Raw genomic sequence first — 25,904 nt, 5'->3', positions numbered from 1 at the left:
TCCCGGAGAAAACCCATGCAGACATGGGTAGAACATGCAAACTTCACACAGAAAGGACCCGGTTCGTTCCAACTGCGAATTAAACCCAGGACCTTCTGGCTGTGAGGCGACAGTGCTACCCTTGAGACGCCGTGCCGTCCTCCTCAGTTGTTAAATGTTGTTTAATATAGCAGATACTATTTTAAAGTGTCTGTTCCCAGTCAAACTAATAGCAAGGCTTGGGGAATGAATACTTGTTTGCAAGATAGTGGTTTTAATTCTGTGGCTCTGCTCTTAAAAGCAAAGATCCCCTAGTTAAGTCTCACTTGCACAACCACATTGTGGCTTGTGGTGAGGTTCTGCAAATAGTCAAGTCTGTGGCTCCATGTTTGACCCAGACAGCTCGTGGGTCTTGTCTGAGTCACCGACTGGCCAGCCTTTCCGAACCCTCCCACGCATACACGCTTGGCATCCCACCCACTCAGACAGAGAATCCACACCCAAATACAATCTTCTGACCACACGCCCGTCTACCGAGGCAATCTAGCAATCATACTTAATCCCACTCCAAACCAGGGTAACCCCTGAAAATCTTGATAATCCTGGTTAAATCTGACTGTTCCTTACCTAAGTGTCAAGTCAGGAGCTGTCGTAAAAGCACCAGGGATCGGAGGGATCATACGCTCCAGGCGGGAGGTAGACAATGACTGATAACTATAATGATCAGTGCAGAGCTATTACTGCCAAAAATAAATAGGGCTTCCAAATGGAGTTCTGCAGACTATAAATTTCTATGGCTTTCAGTTGTTGTGGTTGAAAGAGACTATAAACATTAAACAGAGAGAACAGATTGGAGCTCAACAAAGTATGCACCATACATGGGTGTATGGACTGGACTTGTCTTTTCAACTGTCTGGCAACAATTACAATTGTCCTCCACCCTCAGGTTTTATGTTGGGTAGTTCTGCCCACATCAAGTCAGGAAAAATGTCTTGCTTCATTTAAAGTTCCGCAGACTGAAGCAAATAAAAAAGAAGAGACAAAACATGTCCACTGAGCATTGGTTTTATACACAGTTCAATGGGAACTGACCAGCATAATGGAAACACTATGGCCAATAGTACATGGACGTCTGATTATAAGCTTTTTAATTAAAAAATTTTTTTAAATCATGGCCATTAATACAGAGTTGTGGCTACAAACCTTCACTCTATCCATTTTTTGAGTAACAATCAATCAATTTTTAGGATGCTACCGTTCCAACAATAAATTTTTTGACTGTCAGTATTATTCGAGTTCCAAACCTCCTCTGGAAGTAACATCAGCACACGAGCTGTTACTTAAAAGCTTGATGAATTTGGTTTCAAAAGCAGCAGGAACAACAGTAACACAGTGGACTGCAACCCAGTCATCTTCGTTCCTACATGCACAGTGAAGTTCGAATCTCAGCCCTGCTACTGGTCAGTTGGGTGCCCCCTAGCAGGCACAAATGGCCACTAGTCTGCTGGGTGGGAAAGGAGGTGGGGTCTTTGACACTGGGTAAGGACCCTGGACAGTGGCGTGAGGTGTCTATACAAAGGTGGAGGAACACGGAAATCAGTGTGTGACTCTCCATATGCGAGACTGGCCTCATGTGCGAAAACAGTAAGGTATAGGCAAATAAGAGGGGGACGATGGATTGCGCACATGACAGAGGAGGCATGTCTCAGGCAAATATACCTTCTTGGATGCAATTAGGGCTCCTAAATTAGGAGAAAACAGGAGAAAAAGTGGAAATAAAATATTTTGAAAAGTAACTACAACATAACAGTTATTTAATCACACAGAGGAGTAATTTAGCTGCAATCTAGGTGATGTTTCTTATAGATGCCTTCATGTATTATGCATAGGTTGCAACGTGTGATTGGATTGTTTTTAAATTCCTGTGAACGACTCTTAAAAAGCATCGCTCTAATTTATAGAACTCTCTCCTGCAGCATTACAGCTTTACCTTCCATGAAGCGACCCATTATACAAACCCTGAACGTTCCTCTCAAGTGTTGTGGGTATTGCAAGCTGAAGTGTTCTAGCAAGCTAGCAAGGCTGGAATGTTGTTTGCAGCCCCGCTCAACCATTTTGTATTAATCCATCTCGCACAGCAGTCATTATGCAGAGGCCTGTCAATGGGTATCTCGCTCTGCGTCGCGCATATACATTTGATAAAAAGCAAAAGTGCGGAAGCTCCGGCTCTGCATTGTAAAAGGGAAATCAAAAGAGAGATTGAGAGCATGAATGAAAGAGGGGGGAAAAGCAATATATTGCAGACGGGTAGAGTTAAAATGAAAGCTTTGTGTGGGAAAGGAGGCTCTTCAGCTAAGCCTGTCTGGAGGCAATCGATGGAAATTAGCAGACGCTAAAGATACACTTCCCGGGCGGCGCTCATCCATCTGAGGGGAAAGAAGAACTCATGGCCATAAGCATTATTAAAGAGAAGAATGGTGTGGGTGTTACAACGTGTGTATATGAAGTTTTCTGGTTGAAGTACAAACTTTACATACTTTTGTAAGAGATAAGCAAGTCTGTGGTCATGTGATGCTTGCTTGACAGTGAACAGTCTTTTCAAACGTTCTCTAAAGTAGGTTAACAATTTGGGTTTCCACTTAGCTAAAGTACTGAACCCAATGTCTCAGGTACTTATTTATGGGTCAAACGTGCCATATATTGGGTATATTCTAAGAAAAACTAAAAGAAAGATCACGGTGACTCAATGGGTAGCACTGTCACCTCAAAGCAAGAAGGTCCTGGGTTCGATCCCCCGGTGGGGCGGCCCGGGTCCTTCCTGTGCGGAGTTTGCATGTTCTCCCTGTGTCTGCGTGGGTTTCCTCCGGGAGGTCCGGTTTCCTCCCACAATCCAAAGACATGCAGTCAGGTTAATTGGAGACACTGAATTGTGTGAATATAGGTGAATGGGTGTGTGTATGTGTGTGTGTATATGTGTGTCTGCCCTGCGATGGACCGATTGCCCCCCCGATTGGATAAGCGGTTAAGAAAGTGAGTGAGTGAGTAAAAGAAAGATTCTTAAAAAGTACTTTGTCTCTGGGACTTTGTGCCCATTTTATCAAAAAAGTAATAGTTTTACTAGGCGCTGATTTTGGTCAAGAAAGCCGCTTTTTGTGTGTCAGTTCATTCCAAAGCTGTTCAGGTGTGGCTAAGGTCAGGGTGTTCAGAGTCTTTGGAGTTTACATATGTCCATATGGGTTTCCTACTAAAAATAGTCATAAGGGTGTGCCTTGTGATGAACTGGCAACCTGTCTGGTCTGTTTTCTGCCTTTTTCCCAATGAATCAGACCCACAACATTGACCAGGATAAAGCCTTGGTAAAACAGACAATGAATCAATGAATCACAGAATCAATTAATCAATTAATCAATTAATCAATTAATCAACTAATCAACTAATCAACTAATCAACTAATCAATTAATCAATTAATCAAGGCATAAAGCTAGAAAATAGGTACAAACTAATGTCTAAAGATCTTAATGTTTTGAACTTCTCAAACAATTAACTGTCTTGTTAAGATCACACCATGAGTACAACATGAGAGGTAAAAAAAAAATGTACCCAAGACCACCAGCAACAGACCTATAAGTCTTGTGTGTCCATCCTTAAGAGAACCCTAAACAAATATTATCTTCATGGAAAGAATCAGATGTTTATTGCCACACATTCACAAACAATAGCCCTCCTAGATGTTTCACATAAAAAACATATTTGGGAATAAAAACACACCCAACCCGAACCAGCTGTAAAGTACAGTGTAGGGAGTATCATGGATTAGAGCTGCTTCTGTGTTTCTGAACCTAAACAGCCTGAAATAATCAAAAAAGCAAAAATTTTGGAAGTCATAGGAAGAAATGTCACATTAACATCTCAATCTAGTGACCCATCACAGAAGCTTTAAAACCAAAACCTAAAACAGTAAACAAAAATGGTTTAAAAGGAGAAAAGATCATTTGTAGATAAAAGCAACTCATTAAAATACAAAATGTTCCTCTTTTTCTACAAAGCTTGTCATGATCTAGTACCACACTAGCTAACTGAATGATTACATCACTACACCTCATCACTGTACAATCAGATCCTCCAGCTCTGGTTTACTGTCAGTTTATGTTTCTAACTCGGTTTATTTACTTTGTGGACAGCAGATAATTCGGTGTTGTTGCCCTAAGATTCTTCACACAGTGTTTTTCCGTTCTATAATCACCATGTTTGTCTAACCATATTAGGTCTAATGTCTTTTTTTCTTTGCTTTTTTCTTTCCTGTACATCTGTACCACAACTGTTCTGTCTCCATATGGTTTATGTTTTAGTCCATGTCTTAGTATTGCAAAGCTGCTTTGCATCTGAGAATTGTTTTTTAATAATACTACTACCAATAATTATTATTATTATTTTATTATTATTTTTTATAATTATTATCATGTTTTCATTATTATTATTAATATTACTATTATAGTCATACATATTACTATTATTAATATTATTACTATTATTTATAATAATAATTATTGTTAATATTACTATTTTAATAATTATAATACTGTTATTATTACTATTATTATTATCACTATTATTATTAATTGTTCTATTATTATTATTGCTATTATTATTATTGTTGTTATTATTAATATTATTATTATTATTTTTGTAGTATATTAGTACTACAATTATTATTAATATTACTCATTATTATTATTAATTAATTATATTAATTATACTTGTATTATTATTATTTTAATAACATTATAATTATTTTTATAATTATTTTCATTATCATTACTATTAATAATATTACTATTATTATTGTACATATTACTTATATTAATATTATTATTAATGATAATAATAATTATTAATAATGTTATTGTTTTCAAGAATTATAATACTACTGTATAATTACTATTATTGGAGTAATTATTATTAATTATTATTAACTATTATTATTAATTATTGGTATTACTAATATTATTATTATTAATGATAATATTATCATCATATTATTATAAATACTTTAATTATTATTACTATTAGTATCATAGTAATAAATCAATAATAATGCAGACAATAGGAACAAACAGCTTGGAAATATAAAAATGTGATATCACTCAGGCAGCAGAGACCTCAGAGGTCCTTTCCTCCTCCTTGTTATCTGTAAGCTGTTTGTTACCTCCCAGAGGAACAAGAAGGGAAGAAGGGGCCATGTGGGAAAGTTTAATCCAACCTGAGAAGGGTAAAAGTGGCAAATGGGCGGGGGGTGGGGGCGGGTAAGTTTGGCCTCTGGGGACCCTGATGATAGCTCAATCCGATTGGACTGCACAATTGCTCAATCGCTGATGCTAGCCAAGGCGGGCCCTTCTTCCTGTGAGAGTTCAAGCCTGAGGTAGCGAGCGAGCTGGAGATGGATGGAGCAGTAGTGTGTGAAAACAGACCGGACGGATTAAAGAGCATCTGAGTGCAGAGCAGAGGATCCGAAAATCCACCCGGCATGTCAGCGCGGTTCCTGAGGGCACATCGGGGCCAGAGCTTCACATCCGAATGGCTGGCACAACAGAGCATAATTCCAGCCAGGTGTCCCGTGGCACGATGCCCACAGTGATGCCGTAATAAGCGTCTGGTACAAAACTAATGCGCTAATGACCTTTAACTGAACTTCTCAAAGACATCTCGTCTTCATGCTCACTCTGCTATAATTCGATTTTTTTAAATATAAAGATGCCGTTGAATCTGTGTATCACTTGTCATTGTGCTGTTGTTAATTACTTTGCAAGGCTAAAAAGCTCATTTCTTTGTGAGGTCTATTAGTATGGTCGTCACTGTTGACAGAACAAAATTAAGTCAAGGGGGCATTAAAAACTAATCAAGAATCTAATCATAGAAAAGCACTGATCTGGAGAAGGAGAGAAGGGCGTCTTAAAAGAACTGAAAGGGTTAGTTGGGTTATATAGAAGTGGAGAAAATATGAAACTACAGCCACTCGGCATAGGTCAGGCCACCTATCTAAATAAGACAATGAGCTATAAGTCAATAAGAAGCCGAGAAGGCAGAGTGCTAATATAATTTGTTTAAAGGAATCATATTTAAACACGATATGACCAAAACTATGTGGACACTCATTTCTTTGTGAGGTCTGTGTATGGTCGTCACTGTTGACAGAACAAAATTAAGTTAGGGGGGCATTAAAAACTAATCAAGAATCTAATCATGGGAAAGCACATCTGGAGAAGGAGAGAGGGGCGTCTTAAAAGAACTGAAAATATAGAACTGGAGAAAATATGAAACTACAGCCACATTGCCTAGGTCAGGCCACACTTCTAAATTAGACAATGAGCTATACCTTAATAAGAACCCAAGAAGGCAAAGTGCTAATATTTTCTGGGGATTTTTTAAAATTATTTTTTATCATCATGTGGACACTCTTTTCTTTGTGAGGTCTATTAGTATGGTCGTCACTGTTGACAGAACAAAATTAAGTCAAAGGGGCATTAAAAACTAATCAAGAATCTAATCATAAGAAAGCACTGGAGAAGGAGAGAAGGCGTCCTGAAACAACTGAACATTTAAAAAGGGTTAGTTAGGTCATATAGAAGTGGAGAAAATATGAAACTACAGCCACATTGCCTAGGTCAGGCCACTTTTCTAAATTACATAATGAGCTATAAGTCAATAAAATGTCAGGAAGGCAGAGTGCTAATATTTCATCATTTATCAAAAAGGAATCATATTACAACACTATATGGCCAAAAGTATGTGGACACTTAGACCTTAGTTCCATAGTTGGGCATCCCTTTCCAAAATCATTAAAATAAACTTTTAGGAATGATTTTGACATGATTTTGAAGTGTTACTGTGGGATTTGTGCCCATTAACTCTTACTCTAACAAGCACTTGTCAGTTCAGGCAGTAATGTTGGCCGAAAAAAAAGCCTGGCTCGCAAATGTTAGGGCTGTTTGCAGGTCACTAGAGTTCCTCCACATCAAACTGGTCAAACCATGTCTTTATAGACTTTGCTGTGTGTGCACAGGGGCATTGAGAGTCATTTATAGTTGACTTTATACACCTGTTATCAACGGCTCTGTCTGAAACACCTAAAATCAGTAATTAGGAGGGGTGTCAACCTTTTTTGGGCGATATAGCGTATGTGATTTAGCCATGCTTCAAAGAAAGACTCCATGATGCCGTTTTGTTGCCGAGTTCTTCCAGAAAGTTAAAAAAAACACTGACATTATCCATCAGATTTGCACAAAGTCATCCTCTGTCCTAGACAGAGCATGCACAATTAATTAGTAAATTATTAATTAAGTCACGCTTCGATTCTTTCAGTTCGAGGGCGTGGAGAGAGTTGATCACTTTAATCAAGAGCAAACAGACGAGGACGCACACTCGCATGATTCTTAATTAAAAGGCAGCTAGATTAATGCTTTTTATACCTCAAGATTAAATCCAAGTTCACGTGAAAGGACAAAAGCTTATTGTCTACACTCACAAAACACACATTCGATCGGATTTTCTTCGGATGCCGGCCTGCGTACTCGAGCGTACAGTAAAGAGAGCGCCTTCGGTGCCCGTGCTGTTCTTTATAATCACGTATAGCACACAAAGATTCGCTCTGGCACACACATGCACACACGCACTAACGCTCACGCTCCGTTAGACTGGCACACAGGGCCGGCTCATTACAACAATGCCAAGCTACCAGTTGCTAAGGAGACCTGTGGGAGAGGGAGGGTTCCTGTTGCTATGGCAGCAAGCCTGCTTCCTGCCAACCGCCTTTCCCCACGAGACCTGACCGTAGTACGTTCAGAAAAGAAGTGAGAGAAAGAAGATGGAGAGGAGAATGGAGGAGCAGGAGCGTGTGCATGTGGGTACGTTCGGGGAGGGAGGGGGTGTAAGAGGGGGTTAAGCGTGAGAGATGTTGAAGGGAAAAGAGTTTAGAAAGAAGGTGGCGAACGCTGAAGGGTTGGGGGAGGTGTGACAGACGAGCCGAAAAGCAGGAGCACGCTGTGGAAACTGATAGAGTGGAAGAAGAATGGGGGAGACTAGTCAGAACCGAGGCCACGCCGAAAACGAACAAGGGGGCTTTTCAGAGCTCCGTTTTTGACAGCTGTTCCCACGGGGAGATGCGTGCCACCTAATTACGCTGGGAGACTGAACAAGATGGCTGCCTCCACTGATAATGGGTCACACTGAGCATTATTGGAAACCTGATGGTCCCTGAAATGACACTGACCTGAACCGTGTCCATCGCAACAGTTTTCTAGAAATCCAAACAACTGTGTAACCATGACTTAACCTCACAGAAGTGTTCCTGAACTCTAATTCCTGATTTCTAATACAAACCCAATTCCAAAAGAGTTGGGACAGTAGGACAAATAATCAAATAAACCCAGACAGCAATGATTTGCAATTACTTTATTCCTGTATTCAACTGAAAACAGTGCACATGTGTACATACATACTATATACACATTTGTGTAATATATCTATTGCAACACATTCCAATTAAAAACTGGGACAGCTATATACACCGACCAGGCATAACATTATGACCACCGACAGGTGAAGTGAATAACACTGATTATCTCTTCATCACGGCACCTGTTAGTGTTAGGGTCAAATAGGGTCAAACTGTGATGGCTAGAAGACGACTGGGTCAGAGCATCTCCAAAACTGCAGCTCTTTTAGGGTGTTCATGGTCTGCAGTGGTCAGTATCTATCAAAAGTGGTACAAGGAAGGAACAGTGGTAAACCGGCGACAGCGTCATGGGCCAAGGCTCATTGATGCACGCGGGGAGTGAAGGCTGGCCCGTGGGGTCCGATCCAACAGACGAGCTACTGTAGCTCCAATTGCTGAAGAAGTTAATGCTGGTTCTGATAGAAAGGTGTCAGAATACACAGTGCATCGCAGTTGCAGGGCTGTTTTGGCAGCAAAAGGGGGACCAGCACAATAGTAGGAAGATGGTCATAATGTTATGCCAGATTGGTGTGTGTATATATACGTATATATATATAGGGCAGTATGGTGGCTCAGTGGGTAGCACTGCATGTTCTCCCGGTGTCTGCATGGGTTTCCCCTGGGAGCTCCGGTTTCCTCCCACAGTCCAAAGACATGCAAGTTCCTCGTCCAGTGTAGCTCCAATTACAGCTTTTAGCTCATCAGCATATTGTTAATCATAACATTCATAAGCTACATCAGTGTCATTTTAAGCAGTTAAATCCTACAAGCCTCCAGGACTAGAGTTTATAAACCTTGGTGTAAAGCACACTACCACTGGACTGGCAGAGAGAGGTGGGAGCTCTAAAGTTTAAACAGTGACTTATTACAAAAAATCTTTTCTAACCTAATGGGCTCAAATTTCCACAGACAAACTCTAAAATCATTTCTAAAGGCTATAATAGTGCAAACCCTTTATTATTCAATGCTCGTGGTTTTGGAACTGGATGTCCAATAAGTTTATGGTCAGGTGTTTGCATACTTTTGGTCATAAGAGGGGTGCTTGAGGGGTAACAATGAGACAGTGGTGCGCCTAAATAATTTCCTCCCTGTCACAAACACATACATTTTGCAGTCTATACATACACAGAAATCATTGTGGTCTCTTAGAGGATGCGCCCGGCTCCCCAGTGAGTCTGGTTCTCATTCTGAGGGAATGTGGCATCGAGGGGAAGAGTAGCGGAGTCAGTGTTGCTCATCTGCTCTTGTTCAAACTCACATTCGAACTCTCACGCACTCATATATTCAAATATACTCAGACACTGGCTTTATTGACTTCAGGCGTGGGTTTATTTCAGAGCTCTGCCCATCTCTTACAGTCCAGACATACACACTCCACCCCCACCCCTTCCAAAACCACAGATGCACACACACATCCCTGCAGAGTAGTGAGATTCAGGGTTCGTTTAGGGTAGTTCTGTTTCATGGATCTTGTTAGTAATCTTTGCTTGTATTGCCCCTGTTTCTATAATGTCTGTTGATTTAAACAATCCTCAGATATAATGAGATATTTAAGTACAGCGGTTTCAAGTGCAGCTTATGGTTCATGTCCATTTGCACATTTTTTTTTTACTATTTTTATGCATTTTCTCCCTTTTCCTCTCAATTTAGTGTAGCCAATAAGTCTTCTACTGCTGTGGACCCCGACTGCACTGAACCTTTGTTCCTACACCCCACAAATCCTACACAAAAGGAAGCATAAGATGTACATTTAAAAATCGCAAACATGCATTTATTTTCTTATGCTACTATTTTTTTATAATACTAAATTATAACACAACTGCACTCTGAGTGGTGCAAAGATTTAAATGAATTATTCTAATCTTAAACCACAAAAACATCAAAAATAAAATTAATGTTTACTTTTTGGAATCCCTAGATAGGGCAAATCGGCTCCCTGACCTGATTATTCTTAGCATGGAAATGCATTAGTTGTTTTATTTGTATCTTTACTTCATTTCACCTATTTATTTCCTGCACTTAAACGTCATCCAATTCTCTTCTGTCTCCACTCCCCTATTTACAGTAAAGGAAAAAGGTAAAGCTGCAATTTCTGAAACAAAGGCAGCCCAATTAAGTCAGTTTGAGTTAAGGTTAGCACAGCAGACAGAACAGACTTCCAGCAAGCCTGCGAGAACACAGAGAGAGCTAAAATGGAAATAAATGTAAAGAAAGCAGAAGAAAATGAAAAGAAGAAAAGGAGGAGAAAAGAAAAAGCCTGGGTGACTTTGTAGCTCCATGATGGGAGACATATAAAATATTAAGAACTGCTCCAGCCATCCACTTCAGAGGCTCATGCTAAAACTTAGCGTCTAATGAGACGCTGCTCATGAATTGGTAATGAGGATGCCGGAATGTGTGTTTAGTGCGTATGGGTTTCAGTGTTGGGAAAAGAGGGGGGGGGGTTCATTTGGGTAAGCAAGGGGGTGAAGTTCAGAGAAATGAGAAGTCTGAGCAAAACTTAGAGAGAAGTTCATTAAAACAAGACAAATTACAAACTTACTAACTTACTCGCTCAAACCCTAACAAACCCCTCTCCCCCACTGAGTTCAACTTCTTTCAAGTTGGGACCTACAAGTACAAAGCTTAGTTTAATTCCATCTTCCAAAAGTGAGGTAGTGGAGTCTGCTTTTGAAACAAAGTATTTTGTAAGAAGATTACTCCTTCTTCTTCTTTTGGGTGCTCCCATTAGGGGTTGCCAGGCAAGATCATTCGTCTCCATCTATTCTGGCCCTGAACATCATCCTCTGTCAAACCAACCATCAGCATTTCCTCCCACACCACCCCTTTTAATTGGTAACGAATCTTGGATATAATGGACAAAATCTGGAAAACCGAATGCCCGGTCCGATTGTTTACAATTCCCACAAGAATCAGACCAAGACCAGTAGGTCAGTAATTGTCCACTAGTCGGCGCACGTCTCTCAGTTTACATGAGTGACAAGCTTTATTTTTTTGGGAGGCTCACTTTGTTCTTGCTTTTTTCAGTGTTTTGTGTTACATTTTTGCAAGTCCTAGAGTTTAGTTATGCACCAGCACTGCTCCAGTAGCCACCAGCAGTGCTTCAGACTCAGAATAATAGAAACTTTAAGTCCCCACTATAAGATCACGGCAAAAAAGAAACATCTCCACCACGCAAGGTGAATTAATTTCTCCCTAGTAGTACAGTACACCAATTTTATTATTAATTTACAGGTTTTACATTACATATTTACATATCTATTTACATTGTTCACTGTACTGTTTATCATATGTGCAGGTTTAGCACTTATGTGGACCTAAGTGCTAAACTTCGCTGTTTGGACAATCGCATTTTACCGACCAGTGCTCCCCCCTTTTTAGTCCATTAAATCGAGTCTCCACTGTATTTTGGATATAACCATTGCTTACAGTGTATACGTACATTCAAGCATACAGCCATGTAATCATGTTAGACAATCACTGACAGTAGAATGTGTCACAACTTAGTGACTTCCAATGTGGCACTGGCATAGACAGCGACCCTTCTAACAAGTCATTTCATCAAAGCTCTACCTTGCTTAAGCTTTACTAATAAAAAACAACAGCTCAGTCATAGTCAAATAATATGACGATGCATATAGCACACAACAGGAATTTTGGTTAAGTGGCCCAGCAGCTGCTCTCAGGCCTACGCTCACCATACACAATGCCAAACATTAGCTAAAGTGGTGTAAAGCAGGGCCTTTCTGAAAACCCACTGTCCAACGGAGCTCCAGTTATAGCTTTTAGTTTAACAGCTTATTGTTTAGCACTTCAAAAGCTAAAACAGTGTCTTTAACAGCAGTCGAATCCTATAAGCAGCTGGCCTCTTGGACTGGATACTTATAAACCTTGGTGTAAAACACACTACCACTAGACTGCATGAGTTTCACCATCCGGCAATTTGATTTTATTTGATTACCATTTGACTACTCGGTCCCATTATTTTATTTAAAAAGAGAAAACTGTGACAGCACTTTAGGGGGAAGACGTTTCCTGTTTCGATATGTTAATGCAATAGTGCACAAGTCCATAAAGAGGTGGTTTTACTTATCTTTTACCCACCTTTGGGTGGAATCAGAAAACTAGCTGACTTTGAACGAGGCCTTACTGCCTGGCATCAGTGTCCAACCTTTGTCATGATTTTGGATGGAAAGAAATCCCCATAGGGTTATTCACTAACGTTATCCTTTTGCTATTCAATAATGTCATTTAAAAAGTACAGGTCATTTTTTTTCTCAATATAATGAGACTGTTGTGGAATGCTGCTGTTTTCTGGTTTATAATAAAAAGTATAAGAAAAATTAATTAAATATTAACAACAATAGTTTGATTTATTGATTAAAAAGTGAAATATTCACACAAATAATAAGGACATGTACAATAATCAAAAACACGTATTGGCCTAAATTTATTTAAACCTGTTACCTTATAAGAGTCACCCAACCAGCAGGTTTAGGAAACACACTTTGATAGACTTACGAGGGTCAATAAAAGAGCATCACATGATCATCAACACTTAAAATTTCTTTTTTTTTTTTTTTTGCCATAGGCATGATCAAATTGAAAAGTATTAAAACAGAGAATTTTGCGCCTAAAGCTTAAGTCTATATCATGTCTTAATGAATCTCAGATGAAGCGCCGCTCTGCACATACCAGTCAGTTCAGGGGTGCAATTTGTTCAGCCTGATGTCAGATATGGAGCACATTTAAATGCTAATATGAACAGCCTACAAACAAAATCAGATTTGATCACAAAATTGGAATCCAGCGATGAATCTCAATGCCGAGTGGCCAAGACTGGAATTGAAAATGTTAGATTTCATGTGATGTTCACACTGTTATAAATAAAGCAGGCTCATATGAGGAACAATTCAGATTTTGAGGGAGTATTGCAAAAAGTTTAAATGAAGATTCTGTGGCAATGTTTTTTTACAGAAATGGACAATCACTCAAAGAAGCCTGTGCATAGTCAGAAGAGTAATGCAGATAGATCATGTGCAGTAGAGGAATATTGAGACTACATGTGAAGCACAATGTTCGCCTGCCTATATGAACAAATCTGGTGCGTGGTACAGGATGGGGTTTGTTAGTGGTGGATTTACTCCCCCAACCCCAAATACTTTGCCCTCTTGAGTGAAGTGGCCTGTAGTGAATGTGATCGTGTAAGTAAATGTGTGGCCCTGTGATGGACTGGCATCTTGTCCTTGGTGTATTCCCACCTCATGCTCAGCAATTCAGGTCTAGGTGACAGATCTACCCTGACCAGGATAAATGAAATGTCTTCTGGTCCATCATCCGCTCTGAGTGTGTTCACGGGCTGGATTTAGCGTGCGCATTAATGCTCCTACAAGAACAAACTAATCTAGTGGCAAATCATCAAAGAGAATAAAGCTTTGTAATGAAACCAGAGATCTGATGTAGTCGAATTTTGGAAATTTATAGGAAAGCAACGAATCAATAACGGCACAGTGACACGGGCCAATTAAAACCGAGAGGAGGAAAGAAAGAACTGCGGCGTCTTACTTCAAAGCTATCGTGCAAACACTCTGATTGGAATGGACGTCTTCGGACGATAAAATGTTGAATCGCACACTGAGAGACGGAGAGAGACAGTGAGTGTTAGGGTTCATCCGAGGCTATTTGTGGTCTGTGGAAGTCGGGAGACACATGGACAGCATACTAAACACAGCGTGGCCTGCATCATGACCCATTTTCATCAAAATGACATGCATACCCGCCACACTCGGCTACTATCTTATGCATCGTGTATGCGCCGTCTGCTTCATAATCAACCTCCTCTGCTTCGTATGCCACACACGTGTGATCTGTAAATTCATTCACTTTTTTTACTAGCCTGTTCATTGTGGTCGAAGTCACGGTGGGTCCAGTGCTGCTTGAAAATACTAGACACAAATCTTTCGCATTACAGTTAGTCACTTAGTCACATCTAAGGGCAATAAAGACTAGCCGTTTCACCCACCTTGTGACTGGAGGCTGGACCAGTCCCAGGGTTCTTAGGACAGCATGCAATCTACCAGCTTTATACACTCACTGAGCACTTTATTAGGTACACCTATCTGGAAAGTTAATTTATTGATTAAATTATTAAATAAACTACACCTTCTATATAGATAAATTATGCAGGTATACAATTACAAACTGTACCCCTCTGTTTCTTTATACATGTTGTCACCCACCTGTACCCCATTTATTAATCAAAAAGGACCCCAAAGAACCCCTACAGCTGAGAAAACCTTGGGTGGCGCAGTGGTAAAACATGCTAGCACACCAGAGCTGACATTTCAAACTTGTCGGTTTGAAACTCAGCTCTGCATTTCAGCAGGCTGGGCACCTACACCAACAATCATTAGCTGTTGTTTAAGGGGGTGTCAGACGGGACTTCATAACTGCAATTATGACTGAATAATGCAATTACGACCTCTGCTGGCTGATTAATGGTGCCTGCACAGAGACGAGGGATCATGTGATCAGGGTGTGTCTCTCCGTACACAAATCTGATTCGCATATGAACTCGCCTCGTGCAGGTGAAAAGATGCAGTGGGTTACTGCACACGTGTCGGAGGGGGCATGTGTTAGTCATGGCTCTCCTCAACCAGGGTGGAGACCAGCATCAGTAGAGAGGAAGCATAATACAATAGGGTAAAAAAAACAGCATAAGAAATTCAAACACTGTGTTTATTAACATGGACAGAGCAAAAGTTTATGGGTCAGTGTTTGCAGAAGGTTGGAAAGTGTGTGTCGGAGCGTATTTGTATGAAAGAATGTTAAGAGTGTGTTGAAAAGTGTGTGTTAAGTTGAAGAGAGTCAGAAAGGGTGTTGGGGGGTGCATGTTGAAGGCTGTGTGTGTTGAAAAGTGTGATTTGAAAATCGTTGTGGGTTCGAGTGTGTTACAGTGTGTGTTGGGTAGTGCATGAAGAGTGTGTGTATGAAAGTGTGTGTTAAAGAGGGTGCGTTGGAGGGTGTGTGTTGGGGAGCGTGTGCAGTCGGAGCATCGCGGCTGTAATTAAGGTGGAATCAGAATGAGATCTGCACTGCCGTGATAATGAGCCTTGACTCAATTATTAACTAGACTCGCATCCCCTAAACATGCAGTCCCATCAGACTCAGCCTACACACATACACACACATGCGCACACACAATACATGCTCTGCATGGGTCTAAATACCAAAAAGAAATCCCTGCAGCAACTTCGCTTGGTAGAATTCCAAGATTCTGTGATTCCTCAGCTTGAAGCAGAACTTGGTGACGTGCTGGCGAATCGAGCAAATTCATGAGTTCCGAACCTCCCAAATTCACAGGGGATAGAATGCACAGACTTTGGCTCTTTCCACAGATTTAATGGAAGCATGTGGGGAGCTCATGCACACCTGCAGCCCTTAGGCCTACAGTGGGACCAACCGTCAGGGCTCGAGTCCAAAAATCCACCGTCTGGAAGAAACAGCTCCAGGCTCTGATGTTCCCTCACTGTGGAATTTCCTTTTCACCTTGTACTTTTGTACCACAGCCAATGAAAACAATCGTTGTAAGAGGATAGCAAATGTGTATTGTTCACAACAAGGCAGCTCTAATATTTCCTTTAGGGCAGCTCAGTGGCTCAAGGTCTGATTTAAAGCTGGAGTGGTCCAGGTCCTTTCTTTAGGAAGTTTGCATGTTCTCCCAGTGAACATAAATTGCCTTGAGTGCAAGTGTGTGTGATCTATTTTAATTAATGCCAATATGCGGAACTGTAGTAGCCTGGTGGGTAGAGCTTTGGCCTATCAATCGAAAGGTTGAGGGTTCGAATCCCAGCTCTGGCATGCATCCTGTCTGCTCCAGGGGCACCACACATTATTTGTACTGTACATGTGTACATAGACAAAGGGGTATGGAAATTAAAAGAAACCTGATTGCAGCATATGCGGCACTGTGGAGCAGTGGGTTGTTCGTTTGATTCTCTAGCACGTAAGTCCAAAACATGCAGTCAGGCCAATTGGAGCTACTAAAAACTGTGAGTGTGTGCATTGTGATAAACTGGCAACCCGGGGTGTTTCCTGGACCCACCTGGACCCTGATCAGGATAAAGTGGTGGCAAAACAGACAATGATGGAGGCATTAATGCATAACCAAAGTAACCACTATGTAACCATCTGACTTGACCTGTTAGACATTGTATTCCAAAAAACACTGTCATTAATATGGACTTGGCCTGACTTTGCAGCTATAACAGCATCTGATCTTTAGGGAAAGCATTCCACAACATTTTGAAATATGTCTTAAGGAATTTGTGTAAAACCAGAGCACCCAGTGGAAACCCACATGGACATGGGGAGAATCAAACCCAGGACCTTCTTGCTGTGAGGTGACACTGCTACCCATGAGCCGCCCAACATATAATTCATTTTATATAAATAATTTATAAATCTTTTACCAACAAAGCAATTAATATGGTTTAAACTCTAAACTTAATAATTTAAAGGGGTGTCCACATACTTTTAGCCATATTGCATAGCTTGGTTGCATAACATAATTTTTTACAAATAACTCTGCATCTTCTTCTTCGTTTTTTATGGATTGGCTGTTCCCTTAACTGTTCCTTTTAATGACTCCTCACCCCCACCCCCTTTTCTCTCTCTGGCTCCAGTCCACACATCCACTGCCCCACAGGGAATCGTCCCAGTGCTTCCAATGGCCAGTTCATCCCTGATTGTAGCTGTACAATAATGTACCCTTAGCATCCATTGTTCTACTTCTAAAGACCCCAGACATCCAAATGATGGCTTTAGGGAAGCCCAGAGCAGCTTCACACTCTAACCAGAGAAAGCCCGTCCTGAGTGGCTTTTCATGAAGCGGTGCCAAGCCAGCTGCCAACTGAGCTCTCTGTCCTTCTGCTCTGTCTTTGTTAAGACAATGCCAATGGTGTTCTCTAAAGCCATGGCAGCTTTGGGTGGACTTTTTAGGTCTCTCAACATGCACTGGCATGCACTGGTAGGGTCCAGACTGTTGTTCTCTCTGAGGAGGAGAATAACGGAATATCCCTATCCTTCCTTTTTAAACAATGATTACTATCTATTATCATTAAATGTCAGTAATTAAAACCTGCTTAAAGATGAATGTCACTGTCCACAATCAAGTAAGCTTAGATAATCATAGGCCAGTTGATCATTTGATTGTCCATTTGATGAGCACCAAACTCCAATTGCGCTTGAAGTGACATCTTTTGAAGCAACACAGCCACTTAACCAATTACGATGTAAAGCTCGCTTGACTGTGGGCAGCATCATTTTCTAACAGCTTGTAATTCAAGACTTTTTATGTATGTCTTGAATTACATCTAACCCTTTCAAAAAAATGTCTATTCATACTTGGTAGGCAGAAGACCACTGTTTGATGTATTTTAATAAGTGCAGTCAAACTAGCCCTATTTGTTTGGGCAAATTCATTCTTGTTTGATACAATTCCCCACTCCCTGATGCGCCATACATTTACATTTTCTGCATTTAGCAGATGCCTTTATCCAAAGCGACTTACATTATAGTTACAGTATAAAATCTGAGCAATTGAGGGTTAAAGGCCTTGCTCAAGGGCCCAACAGTCGCAACCTAGCAGTGGTGAAGCTTGAACCCGCAACCTTTTGATTAGTAGTCCAAGACCTTAACCAATAGGCTACGGCTTGCGGTTTATTTTCAAAGGTAGATGGAACTGGACTGCAGGCAGGCCGGTCAAACACCCATTATTTGTTTCTTTTCTATAAAGCAATGCTGTTGTAGTGCTTGCAGAATGAATCCAGGTGTGGTCTTGTGGAAATAACCATGGAATTCCCAGGAAAAATGGGAATCTCAATCTCAATTATGTCTCAGCACCAATCGTACCTTTACATTTTCAGCATTTAGCAGACGCTTTTATCGAAAGCGACTTACACACAATGAGTTGAACACGATGAGCAATTGAGGGTCCCTTGCTCAGGGACCCAACAGTGGCAACTTGGTGGTGGCGGGGCTTGAACCGGCAACCTTCTGTTTACTAGTCCAGTACCTTAACCACTAAGCTATCACTGCCTCACAGATATGCAAGTCACTCATAATTTGGACAATAATGTGTATATCAGGGTCGCATCAGGGCTGGAAAACACTGGGCTAAAGGCAGGGCGCCTTCCATTGCAGGGCTTTCAAGACATAGCCAATCGTCTCTGTGTAGACACTTAGCAAACCAACAATGCCAATAAAATTTGAACCCAAGTCTCAGCGGTGGTGGGCTAGCTTAATACACCACTGCACCACCCAAGCTATTTATACATGGTCCACGAGCTAATCTATGCTGTGCCAGATCCTTTAAAAAGCCTACAGTTATTTTATCCTTGTTACTCCAGGATCCAAACACTCCAGTAAAGAATCCCTAATGGTAATAACCCTTAATTTCCGACACTGATAATCCACACAAGCACGCATATACACAGAACCTGCCCTTTCAACAAACTGAGCCAAGAGTCCTGGAAAGCTTCCTGGAAAACAGATTAATTTTGCATTAATAGTGGTTGGCTGACTCTACACCATGTGCCTGACAGGCTAGAGCCACGGTGGGCGCTAGACACGGTGCCCGCAGGCAGACTTCAAGCCACCAGCTTTCACATTACAGAAGATGGCTTTTAATTGCAGTCTTTTTGTTTCTGACAGTGTCGCTCTTCTATTGTATCTGCTTCTCTCTGATCCCATTGTTTCTGGCATTTTCTGTGACATGACAGACATGATATGTACACTACACTATATGACCAAAAGTATGTAGACACCCATTATGTATTAAGGACAGGTGTTTCAGCCACATTCATTGCAAAGAGGTGTATGAAATCAATCCTTTAAATAATATACTTCTATCTTTGTAGCAACAATGTGGGGACAGTTCTGTTTTAGCGTGCCTGTACCCCTCTGGGGGAAGTAAAGTCGGCCTGACCTCAACCCCACTGAACACCTTTAAATTGAACTGACCTGAATTCAAAACACACATTCCAAATGTTGTAAAAAGGTTTTTCGGGTGTGGTACCAACACTGTATTCATGCCCTTGGTCAGATGTCTACATACTTTTGACCACATAATGTACTATGTGAAATTAAAAATCAAGCCTGCTTGCATTTTTGTTGTTTGCTTGCATGTCAGATTTAAAGAATTATTAAAAGCTGATGCCAACTGTTCAGACATGTCATCCTGTTTACCACAACTTTGTTTTGATTGAAACGAGTTGTTTTTTACTCCTGCTACAGTCCACCAACCAATCAAAGCCCACACCCTGCTACACAGACCAATAGAAGCTTAGGAAAAACACACAGTTGTGGATCTCCGGGCAGGACAAATGCATCCTGTGGTATTAGGGCAGATTTAAATCCAGTTTTGCCACCAAGGTTTTAGGATTAGTGCAGTTTTAAGTCTGAGGGTCTTACATCAGAAAATATTCAATTTAGCAAGATTCAATTCAGACAATCACCTCACAGTTGTAAACAATAACATATGACGTCAGACTAGAGTGATTCCATTGTATGTGTTCATAATAGTACTGATGTTTACATACAGTCGTAAGAGAGCTGTTTGTCATGACAATATGTATGACTGGAACATATACTTCAGTCTACATATTTTTGACAAGATTGAGGACAGGACTTTGAGATCACCATTTCAAAAACTTAAATCAGGTGTAATTTAGTTGTGACAAAACTTTTTATATTTATACTGTTGGAACATCTGATTGCATCCAGAACACGTAGAATTTTAATGTGGCCTTTTTTAACAGTTCCACTGGCAGTATGATACTACCATCATTGTGCTTACAGTAAGTACAATACTGTTGGGTTTGAAAGCTTCAGCTTTCACCTCAGATACAGTCACTTATAACAAAAATTGCAATCTTTCATTTAACCACCAAACATTCCTTTAAAAGTCTTTTCTGTTCATGTGATCAACAACAAGAGGGCTAATCAAAAGCAGGGAGGTTTTATTGCTGGCTTAACTGTGGGCAGTGACACCTGTGTTCCAGCAGCGACTAATTCCTTTTTCTTTTGCTTTAGGTTATATCTGGTCATCCTTCAGATGATATCTGAATTTCCTCTCATTAATATGTGGCAGTTTGGGTTGGCAAAGTGCATGAACATGTACAGCCCCTTATCAGAAAAAGTTGGGACAGTATGGGAAATCCAAATAATAAAAAACAAATTCTTACATTTACTTGACTTTTATTTGATTGCAGACCGTTTGGACCCAGGATATTTCATGTTTTGTCTGCTCAACTTTATTTCATTTGTTAATATACATTCCAAAAATATGTTGGGACAGTAAAGCATTTACCACCTTGTAATGTTGCCGTTCCTTTTCACCACACTTAAAAGATGTTTTGGCACCGAGGATACCAAGTGATTTAGCGTTTCAGCTTTTATTCTGTCCCATTCTTCCTGCTGTCCCAACTTTTCCTGATTTGGGGTTGTACTTTGCACTTATTGATGCCTGTTGGTACAGATGATCTGGGACCTGATGTTGCTTAAAATACCTCCAGATTCCTTGATTTGTTTTCTGAGGCCTAAACAAAGCTTTTAGGATTTTTCAAATGAATTGTAAAGTCAAACTAGCCCTATTTATCTAAGCAGGAAAAGTCACCAACTGTAGTCAGAAAAGTACTAACAAAGAAATTAGGAGCGCTGGCTACAACATTATAAATGTTAAATGTATATTTTTAACCAATGAGATTCTGACATTTTAAGATAAATAAATTAAACACAATGTATTTGCAAAATAATTTAAATTAATTCATGTTTTAGACATGCATGTCATTATCAAGTGTATGTAAATGTTTGACTTGATGGCTGAATACTGAGTACACTGTTTTAACAATAGTGTAAGATTTTTCTCCAGAGCAAAGGACTAACGATCGTTGAGCTTTGTAGATAAGGTCTTAATGGTCTGCAAGAGAAAAGTATCCTAATGATCATTCACAAGACCCCCCCAAAAAACCAGTGGTCAATTAAACAAACTAGATTTTTTATGTGGAGTGGACCAGTATAAAGGAACCACAGCCTTTCTGTAATGGGAAAGCGTACATTGAAAAGGGTGAAATAATACTTAATATTCACTGAAATATGAAAAATGTGAACTGGCTACTCAAATTGGCATTGATATGAGTGTGTGTGATTTGTTAATAGATTGGCATGCTTTTTTATGGTGTAGATGGAGCATTTAGTGAAAAAGAAATGAATGAATGACTAATTAAATGTAACTGAATATTGCATTTGAAAATAGTGACTTGGACTGAATACATATGATTCAAAGTCAAAGCCTCGAAATCACTGATGCATTCAAAACACACCTTCTCAAACATCATATGCAAACAATTTGTGGGATTCATCTCAGTGTTCATCCACTGCTAGGAAAGAGTCCAGCAGTTTGTAAGCAATAATATTTTAATAGCTTTTTACGTGCTCTCAGATATTATAGGCTACAATAAAATGGCTATTACTTACCCTTTTCAGGTACCAACAACATTCCATTTTTAACTACAGTCTCGTAAACGACCAGACTCGAGTGAATCACCCTGTAAAAATCCACCCAGTCCAAGTGTCCACATGTGTAAATAATTTTGAATACACCCAAGGATTCATGTTTACAAACCAGGCAAATATATGTTGGGTTTAAGTGTGGTCTTATTCACTGTTAGGCCTTAATAAAAACAGCTCGCCAAATGATTCAACTGATATAAACGTAAAACTAAAATGTTTTTCTCTTTTAACTGTATTAAATTTGTACAATGAATTGAAAGTTCTAATTTGTTAAGGTAAGAAACACATAATTTTTTTATTATTATTATTAGTGTGACTTTCTTTTAACACACAGGGTTTTATACACACTCAATGAGCACTTTTGGGATTGCCTGACTTTAACATACATTCATTTGCCATTTTATGAGCTACACCTACCAATTAGATGTAGATGGTGTGGGCATGCAATTACTGACTGTAGTCCATCTGTTGCTTGGTTCTCTCAACACTCATCTGTTGCATCCATCAATCCATTTATAAAATTGATCCTGAATTATGAATTCATCAGTTTTAAATAAACTAATTCTAAGAAATTTCTGTATAGATTGTTGCCTTGTATGTCTGTCAAATACGTCATATATGAAATCCATGCCAAGCAACCCTGCTGTCCCCTACAGTTCATGAAACATGGCACTGTCAGTGTTCGATTGTAAATATCAGGTGTGAAAGAGAAGCAATAAAACCTTCCAAAAGACTAAAACAGATCAAATGAAAGAGATCCCTTATGTACAACATTATGAAACATGTGCACTCAATCAACCACAGAGTAAAAAAGAAAACTAATGAGATTCTTATGAAAAGTATGCCACAGGCCACACATGGGTTAACGGTCCCAATCTGACATCATTTGCATTTATCTGTTGCCAAGTATTGCGGTTTACTTTTGGGGTTGAAGCTGGCGCATTATATTACTGCTGGATACAATCTAATATCATTCGGCTCTCTCACTTTCTTTCTCTCTCTGTGTCTTTTGTTTCTTTTTCTTTTTTGTCTGTGTCCTTGTCTCTGTCTGTCTCTGAGAGTACAATGGATGGATGCGTTCATGTTTTGAGTGTGTGTTTTTACCCAAACCAGACGCCATGTGGATGGAATAACTTGAGTCTTCTGGACCGGGTTGGGCAGAATACTTTAAAAACTGATTCATGTCTTTTTTTTAGTTAGTAAACCTAATCATTAAAATATATACTTTATGAATACTTTTATATAGCAGTTTTATATTTTTAATTACTTTACTGCTTTACCATTTGCCTTGAAGCTATTTCATGTAACTATGTATCTATAAGAAGATTTTTAAACTATGTAAATGAAGCATTTGTACATTGTGAATTTTTTTTTTAAATGTCAATGGTTAAGGCCATAAACTTTTGTTTGGAAAGGATTTAAAGGTCTGTTTAAAAAAAAAACAGTACAAAACCAAGCACCTTGCATTCCTGTGTGGAGCGCTATAAGGAAAATAGCTATTCTATCAGAAAATAATGTGCGCACTGATGATTTTTATTAAACTACATTGATATTTGGGATTTTGGGAGTTTTCGTGTTTTACACAAAGTGTTTAAAAAGTATTCTAACAAATGTATTCTTAATAATAGACCTTTCCTTTCTAAATGGAAAACTGTGGACTTGGCAATCTTATGCACATATTAACAAGTATTTTAAAAATAAAATGTGACTTGAAATGTAAAAATATGTTTTATATTTGGAATACACACTTCTGTGGACACTTGTGTGTGCACCAAATGTAAAAGACTGAGCGACTTAACAATAAGTCAACAATAAGTCCATGAGGTGCACTGCTTCTAAAAATCGACCAATAAAATCTAATTCTGTATCAGATTTGTAAAGCTGACATTCCTTGTGGAGTTCTATGAAGAGAAAAGTCACTTCATTAGAATAATGTGTTCTTTTATTCCTTAAACTACGTAGACTTGTATGTAGTGAGCATGTGGTGTAATGGTAAAAGCCATGCACTCAAAAAAAGAGTGCTTGGAAGTACATAAACCTAGTCATCAAGGGGAGGGGACACATATTAGATTTTAGGTATTCTCAAGCATAAAGTACTAAAAAGTATTCTTCAATAGACTTTATTCTGATAACTGTATTTTTAAAAAATAATACATTTTTGTATTCTAAATAAGTATTCAAAACACTCGAATTGCATTATTACAGGGCCGACAGGGTCTTGTTGAAAAACTTCAGCCTGCAAGTGACTTATCCAGTGAGGTACAAGCCAGGTTTATGAGAAATCAATCCACAGCTGCCATTCAGAAGTCTGAGCAACTGACATCCCTGTGAGCTGTGCTGTAGGGAAAAGAGCTACTCTTCAAAAGAAAATCTGAGCATTCATATTTTTAAAGTATGCATTTTGAGGGGGGGAAAGGCACTATATAAAGATTTCAATACTGTTTTTTTTTTTTTTCTTGAGTGCATCCTGGACTGAATACAAATGCATTAGTTTTGTATTCTGAATAAGAATCCTGAATACTTGCATGGCATTTTCTATTTTGTGTCAATAGCACCCCCTTGTGGATGAAGTTTTGCCTGCTTAATGAGACCGTGTAAGACAAGTGGTTCAGGTGTTTCAGGTCTAAAAATCAACTCAAAGTGGTCATTTAGAAATAGCCTAGTTTGATTGGAAATATGTGCACTGTGGGGCAGAGAAAAACTTTGCACTAGGTAAGTGTATGCATGTGTTAAATATTTTATTAAATAAAATTTAAATTTGGAGTGTTTTGGATATTTTAATTTTCTTTTTTTAAGAAAACTTAAATGTGAATACCTCTTTTAAAACTAAGTCTTGGAACTATTCTGAATACCTGTATTTTGTTAATTGCCTTACTATGATTATGGGTGACCTGCTCAGACGCCAGACTTCAATTCACTCATAATTGAAAGAGCACAAATGCGTCACATATGCACGAAAATCTGGGCGGACTGGATTTTTTTTTTTAGCCTTAATACCAAACGCACGCTACTCGAGTCTAGTGCAATGAACCGAGTGAACTCTCCACCGGCGTGCCCCCCATTCATAGCCCTCTTGTGCGTCATGATACGAGGCATCATTGTCAATTATGGACTCGATCAATGGATGACACAATGGGATTGTTACTACTACGTGTATTTAACATTATCCTGTCATGCATAATAAAACCCTGATGGTTGCACAAGCTTTACCTTCCAGCCGGCCGAGCTATTGCTGTCCCCTTTATCCTTGAAATAGGGCACGAAGCGCACCATCCAGTCGTAGATTTGGGAGAGCGTGAGGCGCTTCTCGGGCGTGCTCTCGATTGCACGCGTGATCAGGTCGGCGTAAGACTGGTTCCCCCACGCGTTCCGCCGCGACGATTTGGACTTGCGCAGCTGACCAGCCGCGTCCAGTGCGGCCGCTGCGGCCGAGAGAGGCACCGGTGCTCCGGTGGGGTGCTTAAGGTCTGCCGGTGCTGCCGGTGCACGGCATGACGGCACCTCGAACTGTTCCGTTTTCACAGACGCAACCCGGCGCTCCTCGAACTCGTCCGTGCGCGGCAGCGGGGGCCAGGTGCACGAGCGCGCCCGGGCAAAATCAGCTTCGCGCTCGTGCTCAACCTGATGCGCCTCCATCCCGCCGTTCTCCATCATCAGCATCTGGGCAGCTTTTTTGTTTGTTTGTTTGTTTCAGACAAGGTCACAAAAAAATCCAACCGGTCTCCTGCACGAACACGTATCTCGTACTATAGTCCTGATTCACCAGCGTATCCAACAGCGCAAAAAGCCCGTAGCGGTCATTGTGTGCGACTCTTTTTCAATTTCAAACCCAGCGCATCCTTTTTAGCAACAGTCTTTCTT

The 25,904-nt window shown here is 40.0% G+C and overlaps 1 protein-coding gene across 1 annotated transcript in view; it reads right to left on the bottom strand.

The window, feature by feature from the left end:
• Positions 1-25,703, bottom strand: part of foxo6b (forkhead box O6 b) — a 33,354-nt gene extending 7,651 nt beyond the window's left edge. The window contains exon 1 of the mRNA XM_062989962.1: positions 25,254-25,703. Coding sequence (XP_062846032.1) covers positions 25,254-25,703 — 450 coding nt within the window. The remainder of the gene's footprint in view (positions 1-25,253) is intronic.
• Between the last annotated feature and the right edge of the window lie 201 nt (positions 25,704-25,904).

Source organism: Trichomycterus rosablanca, chromosome 2, assembly GCF_030014385.1.
Source record: "Trichomycterus rosablanca isolate fTriRos1 chromosome 2, fTriRos1.hap1, whole genome shotgun sequence".
In the NCBI taxonomy this organism is placed as follows: domain Eukaryota; kingdom Metazoa; phylum Chordata; class Actinopteri; order Siluriformes; family Trichomycteridae; genus Trichomycterus; species Trichomycterus rosablanca.
Note: the sequence above shows the minus strand (reverse complement) of the source record. Positions and strands in the feature narration are given on the sequence as shown.